Source organism: Rhinatrema bivittatum, chromosome 7, assembly GCF_901001135.1.
Source record: "Rhinatrema bivittatum chromosome 7, aRhiBiv1.1, whole genome shotgun sequence".
In the NCBI taxonomy this organism is placed as follows: Eukaryota; Metazoa; Chordata; class Amphibia; order Gymnophiona; family Rhinatrematidae; genus Rhinatrema; species Rhinatrema bivittatum.
The window spans coordinates 219,266,399-219,290,163 of NC_042621.1; the positions used below are offsets into that span (position 1 = coordinate 219,266,399).

Below are 23,765 nucleotides of genomic sequence, written 5' to 3' on the forward strand. Positions count from 1 at the left end.
TTTTTAGTCACACACCTACCTCTCTTAAACACACATCAATCTGATTAACAGTCTCCACTGGGCTTCTCATCAGAGGAACTGTCAGTTATATGTCATCCACATAAACATATGGGGAAAAGCCAAAAGACAGAATAAGCCTACCCAAAGGCCTTAAAAAAAATATAAAAGAAGCGGGGACAAGGAATAACCTTGTGAAACATCTTTCTTCATATCTCTAAACTCCAGTTGACCCCACTTGAAAATTTACAGTTTTGACTTCTACCCTACAAAAAGGAGGTAATCCAATTCAAATCTTGGCCTCTTAAACTCATAACAGCACAAAATTAAAATCTAGTGGTCTACTAAATCAAATGCACTTGACAAGTCAAGTAAAATCAGGTAGACCATATTTCCTATATCTAATCATGGTAAGATCCCTCACACATTGCCACCATCACAGTCTCTGTACTACATCCAGCATGGTATCTGGCTTGAGCCCTATCTAGCTTTTCGTTAATATCACAGATTTCAGAAACCTGTCTAGTAGCCACCTTTTCAATTATTTTAGCCACGGATGGTAAGTTGAAAACCACCTCTAATTGCTTCAAATGGCCGGGACCAAATTATCACCTTTCAAGACTAGAGTTACTACAGCCTTCTTCAGAATGGCTGATATATCACCTTCTGCTAAAGATAGACTAACATTCAATAACCATGACAAAATCTCATCAGAAAGACCCCAAATTAAATACAGAGAAGGGCAACCAAAATGATAAAGGGGATGGAACAGCTCCCCTATGAGGAAAGGCTGAAGAGGTTAGGGCTGTTCAGCTTGGAGAAGAGACGGCTGAGGGGGGATATGATAGAGGTCTTTAAGATCATGAGAGGTCTTGAACGAGTAGATGTGACTCGGTTATTTACACTTTCGAATAATAGAAGGACTAGGGGGCATTCCATGAAGTTAGCAAGTAGCACATTTAAAACTAATCAGAGAAAATTCTTTTTCACTCAATGCACAATAAAGTTCTGGAATTTGTTGCCAGAGGATGTGGTTAGTGCAGTTAGTGTAGCTGGGTTAAAAAAAGGTTTGGATAAGTTCTTGGAGGAGAAGTCCATTAATGGCTATTAATCAATTATACTTTTAGGGAATAGCCACTTCTACTAATTGCATCAGTAGCATGGGTTCTTCTTAGTGTTTGGGTAATTGCCAGGTTCTTGTGGCCTGGTTTGGCCTCTGTTGGAAACAGGATGCTGGGCTTGATGGACCCTTGGTCTGACCCAGCATGGCAATTTCTTATGTTCTTATGTTCTTATAAGATGAACAAGGATCCACCAGCAAATAAGAAGGTCTGATGATACTCAGTGCATATTTAAATTCACGGAAAGCAAACTAAACACCAATAAAACCTGATAAAAATTATCACCTTCAGTCAACACTCTTTCTACATTATCTAAATAGATACTAGAATTTTCATCTCTAACATGCTCTTCTTCCAGAGTCCTGGAAAAAGAAGCCAACATTTCACAATCTGGTAAAATTCACAGACTTTGAAGAAACAGCCACCTCATTGCCTAATAAAGAACATACCACTTTTAAATATAACTCTAGGATTATTTTGTCTGTTCATATAAACCCAGTGTAATATTCTTTCTTAACCTCCACTGTCCTTTTAAAATAGATAGTAGCAGCATTGTGCCAACGCTTCCTGTCCTCCTCCATATTACCAGTTTTCCTCCACTATCTTTCTAGACGATGTAAAACAGTTACATTCAGCCAGCTCCAAGGTAAACCAAGGAGAAATGAATCCCTTCCTATTATCTTATTGCCACCTTCCATAGCACTTTGCCCATAAACTGAGGATAGCACATTATACCATCCATTAATCCCACTCTCCAAATTAAAATCTTGATTACTCTCAGCTTAAATATCTAACAGATTCCATATTCTTTGCATATTCCTTACCTACCTTATAAAAAAAACAAAACTCTTTTCCTCTCGAAGCATGATTCCTATCAGTAAAATTAAAAAATTTAAAACCAAATATTTTTGCAGATTTTTTCAGCAAACAATTTCCAAATTTCCAATCAGTTTAGCAATGAAAGGCAAAGAAGTAATGGATTGATAATGAGCAGGACCAGTTGGATCCAACAAAGGCTTCTTAAGAACTGGATATACTGTAGCTGACTTCAGGGCATTGATTAAAGATTTACCAAGACAACTAAAAATGAACTGATACCTGCATGAAAAAACTTCAGCGCCATAGTAGATCAAGTAATGGAACAAACCTAGCTATTAAGTGAAGATATTAAATACTCAATTTCCAAAATTGAAACTGGAGAAAAAAGATCCCAAGGCAGAGCATCTGGTTCAACCAAAGGGAAATCTAGCTTAGCAATATGGGGAAACATCTTTTAGATGTCCTCCCTTTTAGGGGTTTGCATTTGGTTGAGACACAAGAGAGAGAGCCTTCTCTTTTGCAGGCCCCATTCTGTGGAATTTGCTTCCACAGAACTTGCAAGTAGAGGCATTATTACCATCTTTCAAAAATCAATTGAAATCATTCTTTTATACTCAAAACTTTTCAATCATCAGGAAGAGGATTAAGTGGATGATGCATTAATTGGTCTGGGAAGGACAAACTAGCAGGCCGATGCAATATCGGGCACTCAGGTCATTGCGCTGCTTAACATATGGTTGGACGTGCGTTTTGGATGCACTAGACTTACTCCCAATGCAATACGGAGATTAGCGCATCCAAAACATGCGTCCAATCGAGCACATAGCTAAGAGCGCTCATCACATGCAAATTCCATGTAGATGAGGCTATTAGCTATTACCCTGCAATGCCAAAAATTACCGTGCAACTAAGGTGCCCATTTTAACATGGCAAATTTAACGCCTGCCCGGAAGCAGGCATTAAAGCACGCCGCACTCAAGGCTCATGAAAAACCCAAAATCCTGCTTTCTGTTATTCCTCTTATTAGTATTGTCGTGATACAGTAGGAGGAACCACAGAAACAACACCCCTATGTTCTGGCCCTAATGAAGGTGTGAATAAATTAATATTAAGTGTCAGGCACTTAATATTCATTCTTTCACTTAACTGCCGATTGGTCCATTCACTGTCACATGTCAGCGAAAAAGACCAATCGGGAACAGCTGTGCCAGGGGGAGTGGGGAGGAAGCTCTGGCCAGGCTGTTGTAATTGCACAGCCACTCTCCTGGTCCCTGAAGCAGAGCGCTATGGATGCACAAATTATCCATTGTGTGTCCCTTTTAGCGCAGCAGCTCATTCTCCTAGTGCATCGAGCGCCCAGGAGAGGTGGATTTTTTAGCGTGTTCAAAAAACATGTATCTTTTTTTGGCCCAATTTTATATGCTTAGCTTGATCTAGTCTTCTGCAGTGGCTTTTGTTTGTTTTATTGTTTTATGTCTGTGTCTTTATTTATAAATGTAATCCACATAGACCATTGGATATTGTGGATAACAAATTTGTAAAACTATCAGTAGCTTCAGCACTGTATAGTAACAAGTATTAAGTTAGCTTCTGTATATGAGAAGGTGGAATATATACAGATCCATTCTAAAATCTCTCTCTCGTAACATCATGGCAAAAATAGATTTTGGGTGCAAAGAGATGGAAAACAGTTTTTATTGCAAGTTAGAACCAAAAAAGTGGTCTTATTTTTGGGACAAATTATTCAGCGTTTCATTATCTACACTGGTTATAGAGTGTATTTTGTAGCCTATAGAGCAATTTGGCTCCCTGTGTAGTTGCTAAGATTATTTCACAAGAAAACTACAAATGTTGATTTTGCTCATTAAAGATTGGAATCCAATATCTTATGTTTTATTGTTCAAACATGAAGTATTGGATGAAGGTATGGGAGTGGGTTTGTGCTGTCTAAAATATTAATGGTCATGTCATATGGAAATCTATTGCTCTTGAACAATCCTTTTTGCATCTAAACATAAATTAATGGCTATTTGGCTACCACTATCTCTGTAAAATTAGTTCTGAATAATTGGAAAGATCCATCTGGTATAGAGATGCATACATGATAAGAATATGGTTTTCCTTACTTACAAATAGTATGCAGTGATAAGAGAAGAATATAATAGAATCTGTCAGTTTATAAAATATGGAAGCCTGTAGATATGTGTATCTCTCTGTATAAACTTTGTAAGTGAGGCATTGCATGAATGATGTAATGATTGTATCCAGATTTTATAGGCAGAAGTTTGCATTTTTTACAGGTTTTACAGGACGTGCTAATAAAGGTAAAACAATTTAAAGAATATGTAGACTAAAAATAAAATATTTTGCTTCATTTATTTCCTTTTTTCTCTAAAATCTGTGATCTGATCCTCTTCTATTTTCTGGTTTGTACCTGTATATTTTGTGTACAGAGTGTATAATTCAATTAATTTTTTTTTTTATTCTTGCTCAGGAAATTGACAAACCAGTATGTCCTGCAGAAATATTTCCATCTTTACCTGTTGTGCAGGTATGTCTAGAATGATTTGCTTAGAAATGTTTTGAGCAACTAAAATGTCAGGAAAATGTGGTTCACCTGGTGGCTCAATGGTTTCCATTGGGAAAGTCTCCAGTTCAATTCCTGGACCATTGCTACAATGACCAGACATCGGACAGTAGGAGGGTCTATTAAAATAGGGGCAAAATCCCCAGGTAGCTGTGAATGAAGGCTCATGATGTAGCACTGATTTGAGTTGGGAGGAAATAGACCAAAAATAAAAGTCTGGAAAATTGTCATCATTAACAGAATGGAAGTTAACTGCACTCAGCCAGAAAGGAATACAAAACAAGTGAAAATTGTGGATGCTCTTGCACTGGGATAGTGAACCCAAAAACATAAGATCCATAAACCCAAGGTATTGCAGCTTAAATAGAATATACCCAAATGTATTCATATCAGATGCCATCTAATCCAATACTACACCCCAGTCATTTGATCTTTATCAAAAGCTTTTATGAAATAGACTTCCATTTAAAAGAATGTTGATATTTTACATGGATTGCTGAGGTCTTAGGTTTTGAAAAATAAGATGTTTCTCTGAGGACAAGCAGGATGGCCATCCTCAGAAGTGGGTGACATCCCCATGGCCTGGAACATTTATGTCAATGTTTCTAAAACTTTAACTGTGCTCTACTGGGCATGTGCAGGCTGGCATGATATCACGCATCCACACAGGGGCCCCTCAGTCTACTGTTTTTTAGTTTATGCTTGGAGAGGTAACTCTAAGGGGAAGTGGGTAGGTTTTGTGACATCCTGCTGTCCTCAGAGAGCACCTGTTACAGGTAAGCTGGGACAATTGTAACTATTTTTGTTGGCGCAATTAACAAAAGAAAGAGACCCTAGGTATATATAGTCAATGTCCCACACAAAATAACATTAAAAAATGTGGGAGTGATTTTGTGCACTTAACTTACATTTAAATAACATATTAAATCATCTCAAAAATATTTTTCAAATTGTGTAACTTAAGAAAGGTTAAACCTTACCTTGATGTTGCAGACTTTAGAATGATACTCTAGGCCTTAGATAGGCCTGGATTACTGTAATTCTATTTATTTAGTTTGCCTCACTATTTCATCAAAGCCCTTCAAGTAGTATAAAACTCTGCAGCTAGAATCCTAACAGGGGCATCCTGATATGACCACATTACACCAGTTCTCCATGCTTTACACTGGTTACCAATTGCACGGAGGGTTCTGTTTAAAATATTGATGTTGGTCTTCAAGGTACTGAATAATGATGTTCACCCATCTATCAGCTCTTTGAAGATATACTGATCTTCTAGAGCATTGGTTCCCAACCCTGTCCTGGGGACTCCCCAGCCAGTCAGGTTTTCAGGATATCCACAATGAATATGCATGAGAGAAAATTTGCATTTTATGGAGGCAGTACATGCAAATTTTCTCTCATGCATATTCATTGTGGATATCCTGAAAACCTGGCTGGCTGGGGGCTCCCCTGGACAGGGTTGGGAACCACTGCTCTAGAGCTTTATACTCTACTGATAAATGTCTTCTCAATGTTCACAATCCCAGACTTGCTAAGTCCTGCCAGTTTAGTGAAAGAACATTTTTAACTATGGCACCTACCCTAGGAAATAAACTTCCAGAGGCATTAAGGAAAAAGACCTGTAAAAACATTTAGGAAACAGTTAAATGCTTTTTTTTTTTTTTTTTTTAAGTCTTTAAAATGATGTAGAGCTCTATTATCTCTGCCAATTATGCATGATGATGATATTTTTATTGATGGTGCTTTGCTCGATTATCTCTGTCAGTTATGTACAACAGTGATACTTTTTAGATAGTTCCTTGTTAGAGTAAATCTTTCCTTGTTTACAAATGTAGCTTTCTAAACAATTTGATGTGGAAGCCTATCCAAATGTCGTGATGAGGTGCTTATAGCCCATCCAGTCTTCTGATTTCTTAAGCTATACCCTAAAGTATCTGTGAGTTGATATTTTTCAGCTGATTCTATGATCTCTCTTTATTCAGGGTCTTCCTAGTATGTTTTAAGCGTAGACCAAGCAAAGACAACAATAAGTAAATCCTAGACACCAGTTTCTCTGTCTCTCTAACGTCGTTAAAAGATCAACACAATTTAAACAAAACAAGTGATTATTTTGGATATAATACAGTACTTCTGACGATTGATCTTGTGGCCACTTGCAGACTAAAAACTGTTGGTCAAATATATTTATGGTTGACATTTGGTCACTGGAGCAATAAATATTTGTTGCACTTCATAAAAGGTTTGAACCAATAGGTGGTATAACAAAGCTGGCAGGCAAAAGACTCAAAACTAAAATTAATATTTTAAAAACTCAGAAGGAGTCTCTAACTTTTTAATTAAAATAAAAATGTACACCAGAAATTAGATTGATATTGCTTGTTTATCATTTTGGTGGTTTATTTTCCTTATAGGGTAAATCCAAATCAATTAAGATTGTAACCAGACTAACACTTATAGCTTCTGATCCATCTCATTGCAATGTGTTGGTAAGTTTGACTTTGTTATAAATTTTCATGCATAAGAGTGGTAGCAGTAAATTTGCATTTGTTTTCCTGTGCATAATTCTGCATATTTGTCCAGTGTGCTGCTGTTGTTTTCAAATGCATTTACAAGTTTTCATTTGAGACCAGGGAACCCCAAATCCGGCCTTTGAGGACCACAAACTGGTCTGGTGTTCAGGATTTCCACAATGAATGTACATGAAATAAATCTGCATTTCTTAACTCTATGCAGATTTATCCCGTTAAAACTATACCATTATAAAAATGCATCTCTTCTATGAGGTCTGTCACTAGCATACTAAAAGGGGCATTTCATGTTGAATATTCCCCTGGCAGCCTTTTTAGAAGTTATTTAGCTGGATGCTGAATATTATGCAAAGATAAGCCACAAATCATTATTTTATAAAGACCGGTGCAGAGCAGATAAACTATATCGTATAGGATTTAGCTGGTTCTCATTCACAGCTGATGTCCCAGTGTTGCAGGTCTGCTTTCTCTTTCCTTTTGGTGCTTTCCTACCAGAAAAAAATGATTGCAATGATACAGGAGGCCACAGCCTGCCTGGTTGTGATTGGATGCCAGCCTTTATAAAATTTTTACAGCTTATTTTACAAGTATTCCCTCCAGCACTAGAGAGGAAGAGGAAGATGGTGCTGGAAGGTGGGGCTAGCTGCAGCTCTGATTGGCAGTTAGTTGGCGGTCTAAGCACTTCTAGATGCTGCGTTTAGCCTTTTTATAAACCCTTGTTTAACTTTATATAAGGTTTTTTAAAATGCAATATTAGTGATAAGTGTGTCTTGAAGCTGCAGTCTGTTCTGTTTACCTACCTATCCACTGATTAGAAATGTACTCTCTCCCTAAGTTTCAATTGAAAAACTTATTTTGAGTCAAACTATAAAATATGGACAAACCCTTAATGAATGTAGCTACAAACATCTTCCAGTCATTTAGCAAAACTCTCTGGTGCATTGATGAGATGTCATAGTTGATTAGGTTTGTAACCTATTATTTTTCAGGTAGTAGATTTTCTGATACTTCATCCTGCTCGGAGAAATAGGTTGTTTAAATTGATGGGCTGAAAACTATAATATAAAAATAGATTGAGGGGTACATTTAAACCTGTTACAGCAGCATAAACACATGGGATAATAAACAGCATGTCACATTTTGTTTGTATGTTATGTTTTAAAGCTAGAGTAACAAAGAATGTAATTACTTTTTAATGCTTTCTTGATAATAGAGATCAACATCTCCTCGATCCAAATTATATGACATAGTGGCAGTGTTTCCAAAGACTGAGAAGCTTTTTCATGTAAGTGTTTGTGGAAAAGCCATGAAAGTATTTCATATGTGAAGTTAAAATAAAAGATTCATATTCTGTTTAAAAAGTCCCTGATGCTTAGTTGTGGGTTGCTACAATTACAAGGCTGCAAACTAAGATGAATTTTATTGTACTTTGCAGCAAATAGTCCAACACCATACTCCTGTTGGCGTCTGCAAAATATCTTTCTGAATGTATGCATCCAGAAGAATGAAACGATTATATAGACTCTCATAGAAGTAGATTTTAAAAATCTTGCGCACACAAAAATGGCTTCATACACACGTAAGTGGGCTGCACAGGAACTATGCGAATTTTAAATAGCCGAGCAGGACGTTGTACATTCATGTACGTGCGTCCAGAAAAAGTAGATGGAAAAGGGGCAGGGCATGGGCGTTCCAGAGGTGAAGCCAGCACTGAAGCATGTAACCCCTAATTTTCCTCAGCCAGCGCACATATGTTATGCACGTAACTTTGCTGCAGCTCCTCAGTAGGCAAAGGAGTCCGGTGAACATTGGAGAGAGACTTTTTATAAGGCTCAGCCTGGCACTCAATATATGGACCATTGTAAGGGGGGGCACTTTGATTCGGGGTGCGTTTTCAGGAGGCGGGTTGGGGTTTGGGGTTGTGTTACAGAAACATTCAGAGCTATTCCTTGTAAAATTAACATTATTAAAGAATTTTAGTCCTTATAAGCGATGAAAACTTGATTTGTACAATGCAACTAGCAGAAACTGCAGTGTACAAATCAACTCATCTTGTTAGAATTTTCATCGCTTATAAAGCTTAAAATTCTTTTCCTAGCGTAAAGCAGATGGACTCAGGACCAGTGGTATAGTGTGCTCCTGATAGCAGTTGGAGACGGAGTCAGATTTTAATCTGATGTCAGCACCAGTACATATACTCCTGCAGGAATCTCTGCTCTCCAGTATTTCTCAGTCTCCATAGCAGTTCAGAACTCTATACACGCTTGCACAGCGTTAGAGTATTCAAATCAAAGAAAATTTCAAACAAGAAAAATCTTACCTCTACAGACGAGCCCCGCCCTCCTGCGGTGATACCTACGGGTCCCTCCCCCAGTTGAGAATTCCTGAGGTGGTTTCCGAGATTCCTCAGAGGTAGGCCTCGGTCCGGCAGCCGGTTCCTGTCGTGGACTCAGTCCCCAGCAACAGGAGCGGCTGAGAGGCAGCGGGTGCAACACCAAGCGCGGCGGTGAAGGTACTTTTCCCTTTCCCCCCGCAGCCGGAGACCGCCCGGAACGAAACCCGGGAAACGCCGAGACAAGGTAAGGTAGAAAACTTTCTAAAAGTCTCGGGTCTCCGAGGCTCGGAAAGCCGCCCAGATCGCCAGTCAGCGTCTGGGCTATTGGGTTGATCATTCCCGTCCGGGCTAGACCCCGATCTGATAAGAGGGTCCTTTTACGTGGAGACCTTCTGAGGTGCTCGCCATATTGTCCGAGTGGGCGCTGACGCCATTTCCCCTTGATCACCATCCTGTCCGCCTAACCGAGTCATGCATACAGAGAAACATAGAAATGACTGCAGAAGAAGACCAAACGGCCCATCCAGTCTGCCCAGCAAGTTTCGCACTTTTTTTTTTTTCTCATACTTATCTGTTACTCTTGGCTCTTAGTAACCTTTTGTTTCTGTTTCCCTTCCACCCCCACCATTAATGTAGAGAGCAGTGTTGGAGCTGCATTTAAGTGAAATATCTAGCTTAATTAGTTAGGGGTAGTAACTGCCACAATAAGCAAGCTACACCCATGCTTATTTGTTTACCCAGACTATGTAATTCAGCCCTTGTTGGTTGTCTGCATATAGATCCACTTTTCTTCATTCCCCCTGCCGTTGAAGCAGAGAGCTATGCTGGATATGCGTGAAGTATCAGACTTTCTCCCCTGCCGTTGAAGCAGAGATCAACTTACTTGTGCGCACATCAGCGCGCGCATAAGTGCCATGCGCACAGCCACATGCTCAACGGTGCTGGGCACATAACTTAAGTCTATGCGCACAGCAGCGCGCGCATCTTGGCCGATGCGCACATCATAGGCGCACCCAAAGCGCATAACTAAGCCTACCGGCGCGCGCATTAAACAGGACTTCCCGTGATCCAATGCGCACAAACCATGGCACCACTGGCCAAGAAGGTCAAAGCACAAGCCCTCTGCCCAGCCTGCTACATAAGAGCTATGCAGCACGAAGAGGCCACGGCCCTGTGCCGACAGTGCAAGGAGGCTCTGGGAGAACCAGGTCAAGGCCCTCCCCAGCCAGTACAGGAATCCGGATCCACCGATAGTACACCGGACCTCTCCACCCCCAGCACGAGCCTTCCTCAAACGGGGCTCCCTGGTGACGCACGGGCTTTCAATTTAGACCCAGGATCCTTTTCCTGGGTAGAATTCTTTAAAGGTCTCACACCTTCGTCCACATGCAACTGGCACCACTGATGACACAACTGCAGCCTCCCCCAGAGGACCCTAACCTCCCAGGGCCCTCTAGGCCCCTCAGAGACATACCTCTCCCAGCCAAAAGCCTCACCATAGGGGACATGGACACCTCTGACGAAGATCAAGAATCCCTGGAGGAAGGGGAAATCCCCCCCAGGAACGGAATCTTACCGAACCATGAGGCGTTTTTTCTCCAAAGACGAGCTATCAGATCTCATGGCTCACAGCTTGAAGGAGCTCGCCATCCCAGGCACTAGTGCCACAGGGGAACTGAAGGCGAACCCTCTCCTAGAGGGTCTCGATCAGGCCTCCCGCCATTTCCCTCTGCTGCAAGCCGTACAACAGCTGATCGACCTGGAATGGGATGCTCCGGAGGCCAGTTTCAAAGGCGGACGGACCCTAGAAGCCCTCTACCCCGTGGAACCCTCAGCCAAAGATCTCCTGGTGTTTCCCAAAGTGGACGCAATGGTCTGCGCGGTCACAAAGCACACTACCATCCCAGTCGAGGGAGGAGCGGCACTCAAGGATGTCCAGGACAGATGCCTGGAATCCATCCTTAAACAGTCATTCGATGTATCAGCTATGTCACTACAGATTGCTGCCTGCTGTGCCGTGGTGACACGCGCCTGCATATCCATGACCAGGAACGCCGCCACACTAGTTGAAGCACTAGAACCAGCGGTATCCTTCCTCACGGATGCGACCTCTGACCTGGTATGCACCTCAGCCAGGGGGGGGTCTCATCCATAGTGGCAGCCAGAAGGCAACTCTGGCTCCGCAGTTGGTCAGCTGACGCGACTTCCAAGACGAAGCTCACGAGAATGCCCTTTAAAGGAGCCTTCCTGTTTGGAAGCGAACTGGAAAAGTTAGCCTACAAATGGGGCGAATCCCCAGTACCTCGGCTACCGGAGGACAAGAACAAAAGTAGCCAACTCCCCTCTCCCCAATTTCCTAAGGGCAGAGGATCACAGCGTTTTAGACCCTACAAGAGTACATATCAAGTACCTCGCCCCGCAGGCAGGGGCCAGTCCTTTCGGAACAAACACAAGAGGGGAGCCGGCTCTGGCACAGGCTCCAGCCGCACCCCACAATGAGAATCAACCGACCCATCCACATGAAGAAGCCATAGGGGGCAGGCTTGCCCTATTCTTCCAAAGATGGGTCGAGATAACAACGGACAAGTGAGTCCTAACCATCATTCGAGAGGAATACTACCTGGACTTCCACAACATCCCTCCAGACAAGTTTGTGAAATCTCCTTGCCACGCACCCTCCAAGAGGACGGCAGTGGAAACTACACTGGCCAAATTGCTCGCCCTAAAGGCCATTTCGCCGGTGCCAACGCAACAAAATACTGGGCACTATTCCATATATTTTATCGTCCCCAAGAAAGAGGGAACGTTCTGGCCCATACTGGACCTCAAGTCGGTCAACTGCTACCTGAGGGTACCACATTTCCACATGGAAACCCTGCGCTCTGTCATAAAGGCGATACAGCCGGGAGATTACATCTCTGGACCTGTCAGAAGCATACCTGCACATCCTGGTCCATCACGAGCATCAGCGCTTCGCGATCTTGGACCACCACTACCAGTTCCGGGCGCTACCCTTCAGACTCGCCACAGCCCCTCGGATGTTTACCAAAATCATGGTGGTAGTAGCAGCGACACTGAGGAGAGGGAATCCTCGTACACCCATATCTGGACGATTGGCTGATCAGGGCAAAATCTCCAGAGGAAAGTCATCAGGCAACCACCAGAGCCAAGACTCTACTGGAGAGCCTCGGGTGGGTCGTCAACACAAACAAGAGCTGTCTGCAGCCCTCCCAATCTCCAGAATACCTGGGAGTCTGGTTCGACACCAAACAAGACAAGGTAGTTCTTCCCCCTACACGGAGAAGAAAACTGATGAAGCAATTGTGAAACCTGCTAGGAGGTCCCCGCCCCAAAGTATGGGACTACCTCCAAGTCCTCGGGCTCATGACATCAACCCTGGAAGTGGTCCTGTGGGCAAGAGCCCACATGCGACCGCTATAACGCTCCCTACTGTCACAATGGAACCCGATGTCCCAGGACTACTCCGTTCGCCTCCAGCTCCCGGAGGAAGTGCGGAACCAGCTCCAATAGTGGCTACAAGAAGACTATCTAAGCAAGGGAGTAAGGTTATTTCCACCAACCTGGGTCTTGCTCACCACGGATGCGAACCTACGAGGGTGGGGAGCCCACTGCCAGGAACTGACGGCCTAGGGGCAATGGAACAAGGAAGAGTTGGGGTGGAACATCAACCAACTGGAAGGCCAGGCGGTCAGACTAGCCTGCCTACAGTTCCGTCACAGACTCCAGGGCAAATCTGTCAGTCATGTCGGACAACGCCACAACAGTTGCCTGCATCACCCGCCAGGGGGGAACCAGAAGCCAACAGGTGTCCCTGGAAATAGATTCCCTAATGGCATGAGCAGAAGCAAACCTACAAGGGATCTCAGCCGCCCACATCGTGGGAAAAGACAGCGTCACTGCGGACTACTTCAGCAGAGAAAGTCTAGACCCAGGGGAATGGAAGCTGTCGACCACAGCCTTCCAGTTGATAGTAAACCGCTGGGGAACCCCAGCCATGAATCTCCTGGCAACCCTGTCCAATGCCCAAGTTCTCAACTTCTTCAGTCGCAGACGAGAACCACAATCCCAAGGGATCGATTCCCTCGTCCAGACCTGGTCACAGGAAGACCTGCTATACGCCTTCCCCCTTATGGCCACTACTGTGTGGGATCATCCGCAAGATAGAGCACCACAGGGGACTAGTACTTTTAGTGGCCCTGGACTGGCCAAGATGGCCATGGTAAGCAGACATGCGAAGACGCGTGATGGGGAGTCCTCTCCCTCTACCCCCCACACAGGGATCTGTTCCAGCAAGGCCCGATCCTCCACGAAAACCCAACTCTATTCTCTCTTACGGTCTGGCCATTGAGAGGACATGCCTGAAGAAGAGCGGATACTCGAGGGCGGTGATTGACACCTTGCTCCGAGCACGCAAGTTCTCTACATCGATAACCTACATACAAATATGGAGACTATTTGAAGCCTGGTGCGAAGACAACAACATCCTTCGGACAGCCAAAATTCCCACGATCTGGAATTCCTGCAGGACGGCTTACAGAAGGGGGTTGTCCCTCAACTCCATCATGGTTCAGGTGGCTGTTGGCATGCTTCGGAACCAAAGTGGAAGGCATTAGCCTAACATCTCATTCGGACGTCTCCCGCTTCCTGAGAGGCGTCAAGCAGATCTGTCCACCCTTAAGGTGGCCGGTACTCCTATGGATCCTCAATCTAATACTAGACTTCCTAGCGGGAGCCTCCTTCACACTTATCCACAGTCTGTCTCTACGACTACTAAACTTGAAGACCGCATTTCTAGTGGCAATATGTTCGGCCCGTCGCATCTCCGAACTTCAAGCACTATCCTGTCGAGAACCTTTTTCTCAGATTCACACCGGGATCCATACAGCTAAGCACTGTCCCCTCCTTCTTTCCAAAGCTGGTTTCTCACTTCCAAATGAAACCAAACCAATCTCGCTGCCATCTCCAGATGATCATAAAGGCTTGGAAGAATCTCGTCGTCTTCGCCACCTTATCGTCTGCAGACTCCTAGTCCGATATCTATCTGGAAAGGTCGGAACCCATACGGACGGACCACCTATTCGTCCTTCACAGTGGGAAGAAACAAGGAGAAGTGGCCTAGTGGGCAACCATAGCCCGCTGGATCAAAGAAGTAATCAAGGCGGCCTACGTAGAGGCAGGCAAGCCTCCATTGCTACAAGTCAAGGCCCATTCCACTAGAGCCCAGGCAGTGTCCTGGGCGGAAACAAAGATGCTGTCACCCACCGAGATCTGTCGGGTGGCAACATGGTCCTCCATTCACACCTTCGCCAGATTCTACCACCTGGATGTTCAAGCTCGGGAGGACACAGCATTCGCAAGGGCAGTAATAAGAGGGCCACGGGCAGCCTCCCACCCGGTTCGGGAGTAGCTTTTGTACATCCCATTGGTCCTGAATCCATCTGCTACGTGCTAGGAAATGGAGAAATTACCTACCTGATAATTTTGTTTTCCTTAGTTAGACAGATGGATTCAGTATCCCGCCCACGGTTGCTGCTATGCACGAAAACCTCGGGTGTTCATTCCCAAGAGCAAGACAAACACAGGTAAGCCACGCTTCCCTTCAGCTAGGACACCCATAGTTAATGGGTGTCGGCGTTTCTCGGTTGAGAGCACTGGCGGTCTCCAGCTATAGTCCACGTCAACCAGTTCAAGTTAATCAAGTTTCTCAAGTTATTCAAGTTAAACCAAGTTAATCAAATTATCCAGACATACATATATCCACAATTGCTTTGCGAGGAGAATACTGAAGAGCAGAGCTTCCTGCATGGGTATATGTACTGGTGCTGACATCAGATTGAAATCTGACTCTGTCTCCAACTGCTATCAGGAGCACACTATACCCCATTGGTCCTGAATCCATCTGTCTTCACTAAGGGAAAACGAAATTAACATGTAAGTAATTTCTCCATTTTTGCTGCGACAATTATGATACTTATTGTCACTGACTTTTATAGCATTATAGTCCCCTCTTCCACATTTCTATTTTAAACAGAAGTTTGTTCTTTATTAATTTCATTTGCATGCAGAAAATAGTTTTGAATGTTCTTGCAGAAAATATTTTTTTCGTTCACATATTTTATTGAAACTGCTGTTAGATTAGCCGATTATTTTTAAGGGATGGATTTAGCTCATTTTCCCTCTATGGATTGGGTTGCTGTTTGCATAAAATTGATAGGCCTTTTGCTTCAAAGAAAGTAGTGCTCACAAGGTAATGTAGGAGGGTGGACTGTGTTCTAGGGCTCCTGGCAGCAACAAATTTCTGGTGCACCACTGACTTCAGCAGTCACCCTACACCCCTGTTACTAGGTACTTGTGACTTGCATTGGCCATTGTTGGAAACAGGCTATTGGGCTTGATGGACCCTCGATCTGACCCACTATGGCAATTCTTATGTTCTTATGGGTTTTGAGGATAAGAATCAGAGGGGTCATTGGCATGGAGGTTAAAGATGCTAAGAATGAGGGAAGGGGAAGATGCTTCAAGGAAGAAAGTCAGTTGGTAAGAGAAGAAGGTTTTGTGAGGGGGTCAATAAATGGCAACTACCCAGAGAGGTAGGTGAATATAGGTGTGGGTCTCAAGGGAAGAAAGGGAATAGGATTGAGGTAAAAGAACAGGCTAAAACCTACAGGAAGGGGAGAGCAACAGTTCAACATGGCCACTGTGGCTTATATGCAAGGTGTAGAGGAGAAACAAAAACCTCCATGACAGAGAGCAGCAACTAAAGCAGTCTCCTTAGGAGAAAGCTAAGTTTCAGTTAAGGCAAGAAAATGAAGAGTACAAGGGAGAGATCATGAATATAGGCAAGCTCATCGAAAATAGTGGATATTCCACAGGGAGCATGAGAAAAGGAGGGAAATAGGGATAAGATTGGAGGATTGAAAGGTTGATGTGCACAGATGGGGTGAGAGTTCCTTGGAGGGCCAGGATTGGGATTGATATCTCCAGCCGAGAGGAGGAGCAGGAGAATACAGAGAAGAGAAGTGAAGGTGTGACAAGGATGACATGCTCCTAGGGAGAGCGGGGCTGCCTGGATGAGAGGAAGAAATGTTTAAAACTCAAGAGAAATAGACAGAACAGAAGACACTGTCTGGTGAGGCAAGGAAAGTACAAAATGGGTATATAGGGCTTTGATATTAGTTTGCAGTAAGGAATATGATCGTGGAGATTTAGCATCAGGAAACGTAGATGTAGTGGAGCCACAGAAAACAGTGGGAAAAATCTGCTCATCCCAGGTAATGCTCTGGTGCGTGATTCCTGGTCAGTTGGTAGAAACCCAAATGGGTTGTGATGTCCTTTGGAATCCACCAAGGCAGTAGAGAAGTATGCAAATGAACTGCAATCTCCCTACAGCCTCTTTAGCTGATATACGGTATACGGTAGATGTCTCGTTGTTTGTATCCGAAGTCTCTCTAGAATCCAAAATTAAATGTGTTTTAATTTGAGCTTGACTAAAAATAATTGAAAGGCTTAGCAAATCACAGGTAGATTGTTAAACTGTCGAATCAGCTGCTACCAGATATAGTCACAGCAAGCAGGTAGCAGGGTTCAAGAGAGAATGCATTCCTGGAAGACAAGTACAATTTTTTTTATAGATCTAAAGGGAGCAATTAGATGAACTTTGGTTTTCATTGGGTGTCTCTCTGGTGCCACCGTCAGAGAGAGGATGCTGGGCTAGATGGATCATTGGTCGGGCTCAGCTTGGCCATTCTTATGTTCTTATATATTAATACCTAAAATAAGCCAGAAAGTGCTAATTTAGCAGGGCCAGAATTCTGTGAAGTTTGGAAGTATGTGAAAAATGCACCAGAGTAAATCTTCAGGACACGGCAGACTGTCCTATGTCACCTCCATACATCTTTTTGTACCATAAGGAAAAAATGCCATGAGGCAAGTGTTGCAGATTTTCAGCTATTTATGCAATTCGCAAAAACTGCAGCACTGTGGCTTTGGATTTCTGTTGATGGGGATGTCTGGAATACAAGGAATTAATTTCCTAAAATGTGCATTGTTTTACAGACTTAACTGTTCTGAATTTTTAAGATTTTTTCATGACTGCTTTAATGATACAAGTTCTTCAAGGTATTTGAGCACTAATTCCTCAGGGTAAGGTATGATCTGTCAGTCCATTACTCCTGAGTGGAGTCCCACAGCTTTCTCTGTCCTTGCCATTCAGAGAGGACATTAGCAGCTAATATTAGCAGTCTGTGCTCAAAAGGAGATTATTACTTACAACAAATGATAAATATAGGATGGCAGTGTCTATTGTGTCAGATTCCACAAAGCAAGAAAGGTCATAAAGTGAAGTTTTGCACTCTCTCTTCAACAGAATATCTTGGTGATGACTGGCAAATATCTATGTGAATTTAGTATTTCATATGAAATTAAAGCATAATTTTTAACCTTCTTCTGAACTCGTGAATGCATGCATCTACAGAAACTTAACTATTTCAAGTGAATCAATGTTATGGGTTCCTTAGGAGAATTCACCTCTGGTCCTCACTTCATTGTCAGCTGTAGAATTTCAGAACAGTAAGAGAGGCAGTTTCATTTGTATTTCTGTATTTTGTGATTATAGGCTGCATGCACGAGTCTAGATGTGGACCTGATATGTATCCATGTTACAGAAAAACAGCCCTTCTTTTTCCGGAGGCCTCCCATCAATGTGGTAAATATAAAGTCTTGGCACATTAATTTTAGTATCTGAATTCAAGAGGGAGAAGAAGGGACTATAAAGCCGAGCAGATGTAAATGGGCCTTACAGTCTTTATCTGCCATCATGTTCTCTGTTTCTTTCTTATGTTTCTATTGTTGAATCTTGGAAGTGATTGTTTTTTGTGTTTGTTTTTTTTCCTGATTCACAGTTCCCTTGTATTGCTGGAGAGCAATTTGTTAAATGCATTTGGGAAAGTGATATAGTTGCTACTGGAAAGATCATAGATGAGCAGTAGCTCACCTTGGCTGGAAATTTTTCAGTCCAGATCATATCCTTCCAAAACATTACTTAGTGTTGGGACACATTGAGTATGAAGATGTATTAAGAAAAATAGAAATTTACTTTATTAAGGTTTTATGTAATAGTCTGTTAAGATTTCTTTTAGTGAAAATTTGTGTTTCTTAAAAGAAAGAAAACAAAGTCAAATGGATGATGACTTGTATTCCATGTATGGGGGTGATGCCTACATAGTACAGTATATAGTAAATAAGTGAAATGTTCAGTATTTTAATAATATTATATAAAAAAAGTTAATGAAAAGCAGCTGCTTTTTTTTTTTTCCTTCAATTACCATGGTTTCTTACAGAATCAGAAAGCTAGTGGATATTGTTTGCAGCTCCAGCACACTGAACAGCATGAAAAGAATGTGCCCTTTTTTATTCTTTTCAATTGCTTAGTTTATACCTTTTTAATGCTCCTTTTGATATTGTTCCTCTTCCACCTGAAACCTAATGACACTGCCCTTGTACTTCCACTTTCTTCTGTCGCACACTTTGCACTGGTGATGCTTCTCATTCCTCTCCCGTACCATCTCAGGATGATGCTCCTTACCTTCATTTCTTGCCAGGCTCTGTCTCATGCACTCTTGTCTGCTGTTCTAATGCTAGTGTATGTCGTCCTTGCTAGGAACATGGCACATTATTAGGGTCATCTAAGTGGGATTGTGGGAACTGGTGAAAACAAGTGTTGCTGGTTGAAGAATGAGGATTTTATTTGTTCTTTAGGATAATGTTATATGTAACTGAAGGCTTTTATTTTAATATTTTTAATGCTCTGCAATTTACATATAATTATCCTAATCTAATGTGTTGTCTCATTTATGGGTCTTAATTGGTAGCATATTAATTGTAATTACATGTTTTTAATGGTTTAATATGTGATATTGTAAGCTGCCTAGAGCCTTTTTTAAAGGATAGGCAACATACGAATCTGGTTTAATAAAAACACAGTAAATGGAGAAGGATGGTCACTAATGTTTGGGAAAGTGGGGCTGGCAAGTGGACAGAAGGAATATCACCAGGGGGAGGGGGGAGTAGGGAAGGAGGAGCATCATGGAGTGTAAAAAAGGTGATCATTAATGTTATCAGGAGGATCAGTAGTGAAGGAAATCATCATTGGCATGGGGTTACTGTCAAGCAGCAATACTATCAAGATGTTGGGGACAAGGGGAAAGGATGACTTTCATCTTCGGTACTCAATGTGCAACACCCTTAGGGCCTGGTTTTAAAAAAGCATTTATATGCGTAAAAATGGGTTTTACTCAGTAAAGTGCATTTACTAGAGTAAGTGAGCTTTTGAAAATTGCTACCATAGCATGTTACATGTCCGTGCCAGACTCCTGTGAAAATTATCTCCTTAGTGAGCACTTTTACTACTTGGTTTGTTTTTATTTTAATATTTTTGTTCTACTTGCAGGCATTAGAAAGAGGTATTTTTTTTGAATTAGTGTACACTCCTGCAATCAAAGACTCCACAATGCGAAGATACACAATTTCCAATGCACTCAGTCTAATGCAGATATGCAAAGGAAAGGTAGGCATTTAGAGCATCTTAAGATTGCTTTCAAAACCTTGCAGAGAAAAACTATACATTCCAAATATACCCACTACTAATTTTATATGAGATGCCTAAAAAGTCCAGTGATATCTGAGCTTTCACATGTGTTGACTGAAAACTGTTTGTCTTTAAAAATTCATTCTTTGTCTGGCATTATGTTTTCCGGAGAAGATCATTTAGATAATGTTCTTTCAAAAAGTCTGTGCCTGTCCCTCTTATTTCTCCTTGCTTGTAAAAGAAAAGGCAGAAGAGGGCCAAAAAAGCATTTCAGCACCATAAAAGAAATGTAGATATTTTTAATTGGCTGCATTAACCCAGTCCATTATAATAATTTAACTGTATTTATATGCTGTCTTTCTAAACTAATTTAAAAGGCTCACAAACGGGCCGATACAGAAGCGCGGGAGAGCCGGCGAGTACCCGCTCTCCCGACGCGCGCACAGGCCAGTGTCCTGGGCGCGCGATTCAGTTTCAACCCACATGCAAATGAGGGCCCGTGGTAAAAGGAGGCGCTAGGGACAGTAGCGTGTCCCTAGCTCCTCCTTTTTGACAGAAGCTGCAGCTGTCAGTGGGTTTGACAACAGACAGTCAATTTTACCGGCATCGGTTCTCGAACCTGCTGACAGCCATGGGTTCGGAAAACGGACGCCGGCTAGATTGAGCGTCCGTCTTCCAACCCGCGGGCTGCAGGCAGATTTTTTTTTTTTTTTTTAATGTTGGGGCCTCCGACTTAATATCGCTATGATATTAAGTCTGAGGGTGTACAGAAAAGCAGTTTTTTCTGCTTTTCTGTACACTTTCCCGGTGCCAGCCGAAATTAACGCCAGCCTTTGGCAGGCATTAATTTCTAAAAGTAAGATGTGCGGCTTCGCTGCACATTTTACTTTCTGTATCGCACGGGAATAACTAATAGGCCCATCAACATGCATTTGCATGTTGCAGGCGCTATTAGTTTTGGGGGGGGTGTTGGCCACGTGTTTTCAACATGCTATTACCCCTTACTGTATAAGGGGTAAAAATAGCGCATCGAAAACGCGCAGCCAAACGCGGGCTAACAGTGCGCTCCACTGGCGTACACTTTACTGTATCAGCCTGAAAGTTACATAATAACAATATATATAGTGATAACAATAATATCCTTTTGGCAAGCAAGATAATTGCATCATAAAATTGAACATCCATTCTTCCCAAATCATAAAACATTGTGTAGCTTCTCCACACCCCCACTCCCTTAGCATTCATTTCAATTCCCTACATTTTAACATTTTTAAACCCTCATGATATGTCAAACCAATAATCCTTGCTATAGCACTCATCTCCTAAAACAGATCACTAATCCTCCAGTTCCTTTAAATTTTTTTAAAAGCCAGGTCTTTAGAACTCATCTGAAGCCCACCAGAGTTTCTGCACATCGAATTTCCTGGGGAAGCCTACTCCATTGACATGGAATAATGTAGCTAAAGGCTCTATCCATAGCCCTGGATGATTTCATTTGTAATTCCAATGGCATCACTAACCGATTTCCTCCACCTAAGCATAAGATCTACTCTGGCACATAGGCCTTCAGCTTAGTGCTCAGATATCTATATAAAACATAGAGAGGGCAGCTCTGTAGCATTCTGCATCTACTATACCAATAGTAATGTGTAGGGATGAATACTTCCATATACCGAGAGGGACAACTGGGCCACGCTTTAGATAAACCACAGGAGGCTAGAGAAAAAAAGAAATAAAACGTACATTTAAAAGGAAATAAATATAACCCTTCTTGAATGTTTACCTTTTCATTTACTAACAAAAAACAAAGAGCAAAAATTGCGAACCTGTTAAAACTAAACAATATAGACACAAAAGGTATCGCCAGATACAGTCATTTATAGTTGACACCGTTTGTCTGATCAATTGTATTTTTCACAAACGAAAAAAATGAAAAAAATTTTTGGAAAAATTATTTAGGGAAGACAGGACTGCATCAGCAAGCCATCGTCGACGTGCTCAATGTAACCACATTGAGCCGTCCGGTCTTATCAATCATTTGCAGCCTGCAACTTGTGTGTTCACTAGACTCAACATTGAAATGCAAAAGGTGCCAGACCCTCGTGCTGAGGACTTAGGGATCATAAAGATCTTTGAAGTGCCGGCTGAGCCAACCACCTTGCCTTCCCATGCGCTGCTAGACGCAGTCGTGGTGAAGGCTTGGGAGTCCCCCTTCTTGGGGCAGGCGACTTCATAGAAGACAGATCTCAAGTTCTGGATGCGTCAGTCTCCATTCTACAGTATGGTCCAACTCCCACACACCTCCATAGTGGTCGGGTTGGCCATGAAGAGGGCTAAAAAATCCCGCCTTCATTCAAACACCACCCCCCCCCCCCCCCAGGACACAACTGTAAATACCTGGACGACTTTGGCAGAAGGGCATTCTTGGGTGAGTATGCTGAACGCCAAGATCCAGCAGCACCAATTCTATATCACTCAATATCTTTACGAGTGCCTTCGGTTGCTCAAGCCCCACTTTACCACCGCTGCGCCAGATGAGGCCCCACCACAACAATTTCATGACCTGGAGGAGGGACTAAGGCATTTATTGTGTACAATATATGAGGCCTTTGAAACCTCTGTTCGTACCACAGCAGGAATCATAGCCACAATCCTCTGGCAAGAAGTATTACCCAGCACACAGAAAGACCTATTTCCAAAGATGGCCGTACAGGCCGTATTCATAGTATCGCCTGCCGCCTTATCCACAAACCCGGCCACAGCCATCACAATAGCAGCAAAGTCGCAACAGGCAAAGGAACTAGAGACAACAGCACCTGCCCCAGAATTACAACACGAAAACCCAGCAGGGCTTTTAGAGGTACCTGGGCCACTCTTCCCACTCAAGTAGCAGGGAGGATTTCCCGTTTCTACCACTCTTGGGAAGCGGTCACCTTCAACCGTTGGGTACTCAATATTGTCAGAGAGGGGTATCCCCTGAACTTCAAGAACACACCAAATCTCCCCCACCAAGTAAGGCCGCATTGGCCCATCTCAGAGAACCATCACTGGCTAAACGAGGAAGTCACCAAAATACTCCAACATTCTATCGAGCGGGATTCCCAGCACTCAGCTAAACCAGGGATTCTACTCCCAATACTTCCTCATTCCCAAAAAATCGGGAGGATTCTGCCCAATCCTGGACTTACGAGTTCTCAACAAATTCCTGAAAAGGGAGAAGTTCAAGATGACATCCCTCAAGCCCATCCTTTCCTTTCTACAACCCAACGATTGGATGTGTTCGCTGGACCTCAAGGATATTTACTCTCACATCCCTATGCACCCTTCCTCCTAGCAAAACCTGTGTTTTCAGGTTAACAAACACAACTTCCGGTACAAGATGCTCCCTTTCGGTCTCTCATCTGCCCTGAGAGTCTTCACCAAGTGCTTAGCAATAACAGTGGCCCACCTCAGGAAGCAAGGAATTCAGTTGTTCCCTTATCTCGATGACTGGTTGATAGTGGTACCGCAACCTGCAGCTCTTCAGAGCAGCCTACAGGCCACAATCCAATGGCTGGAGGGGCTTGGCTTGGTTATCAATTTTGAGAATTGCAGTCTTTAGCCAACACAGAACCTGTAGTTCATTGGGACCCATATAAGTACAGTGCAGGGCAGAGCATTCCTTCCAGCAGTCAGTGCTCACACACTGCACACCCTGGCCATTCAGCTGAGAGATTCTACTCACACCTCAGCCCACCAGATCTTGACCCTGCTGGGCCACATAGCAGCG

At 42.8% G+C, this 23,765-nt stretch overlaps 1 protein-coding gene across 4 annotated transcripts in view; it reads left to right on the top strand.

Annotated features, from left to right (window-relative positions):
* Positions 1 to 23,765, top strand: part of RPP30 (ribonuclease P/MRP subunit p30) — a 93,036-nt gene that overhangs the window by 24,345 nt on the left and 44,926 nt on the right. For 2 of the 4 annotated variants that reach the window (XM_029609852.1, XM_029609849.1), the window contains exons 3-8: positions 4,238 to 4,261; positions 4,432 to 4,488; positions 6,939 to 7,013; positions 8,269 to 8,340; positions 18,026 to 18,115; positions 19,859 to 19,975. In XM_029609852.1, the coding sequence (XP_029465712.1) occupies positions 4,238 to 4,261; positions 4,432 to 4,488; positions 6,939 to 7,013; positions 8,269 to 8,340; positions 18,026 to 18,115; positions 19,859 to 19,975 (435 nt within the window). The remainder of the gene's footprint in view (positions 1 to 4,237; positions 4,262 to 4,431; positions 4,489 to 6,938; positions 7,014 to 8,268; positions 8,341 to 18,025; positions 18,116 to 19,858; positions 19,976 to 23,765) is intronic. The other 2 variants (XM_029609851.1, XM_029609850.1) reach the window with 2 other exon arrangements.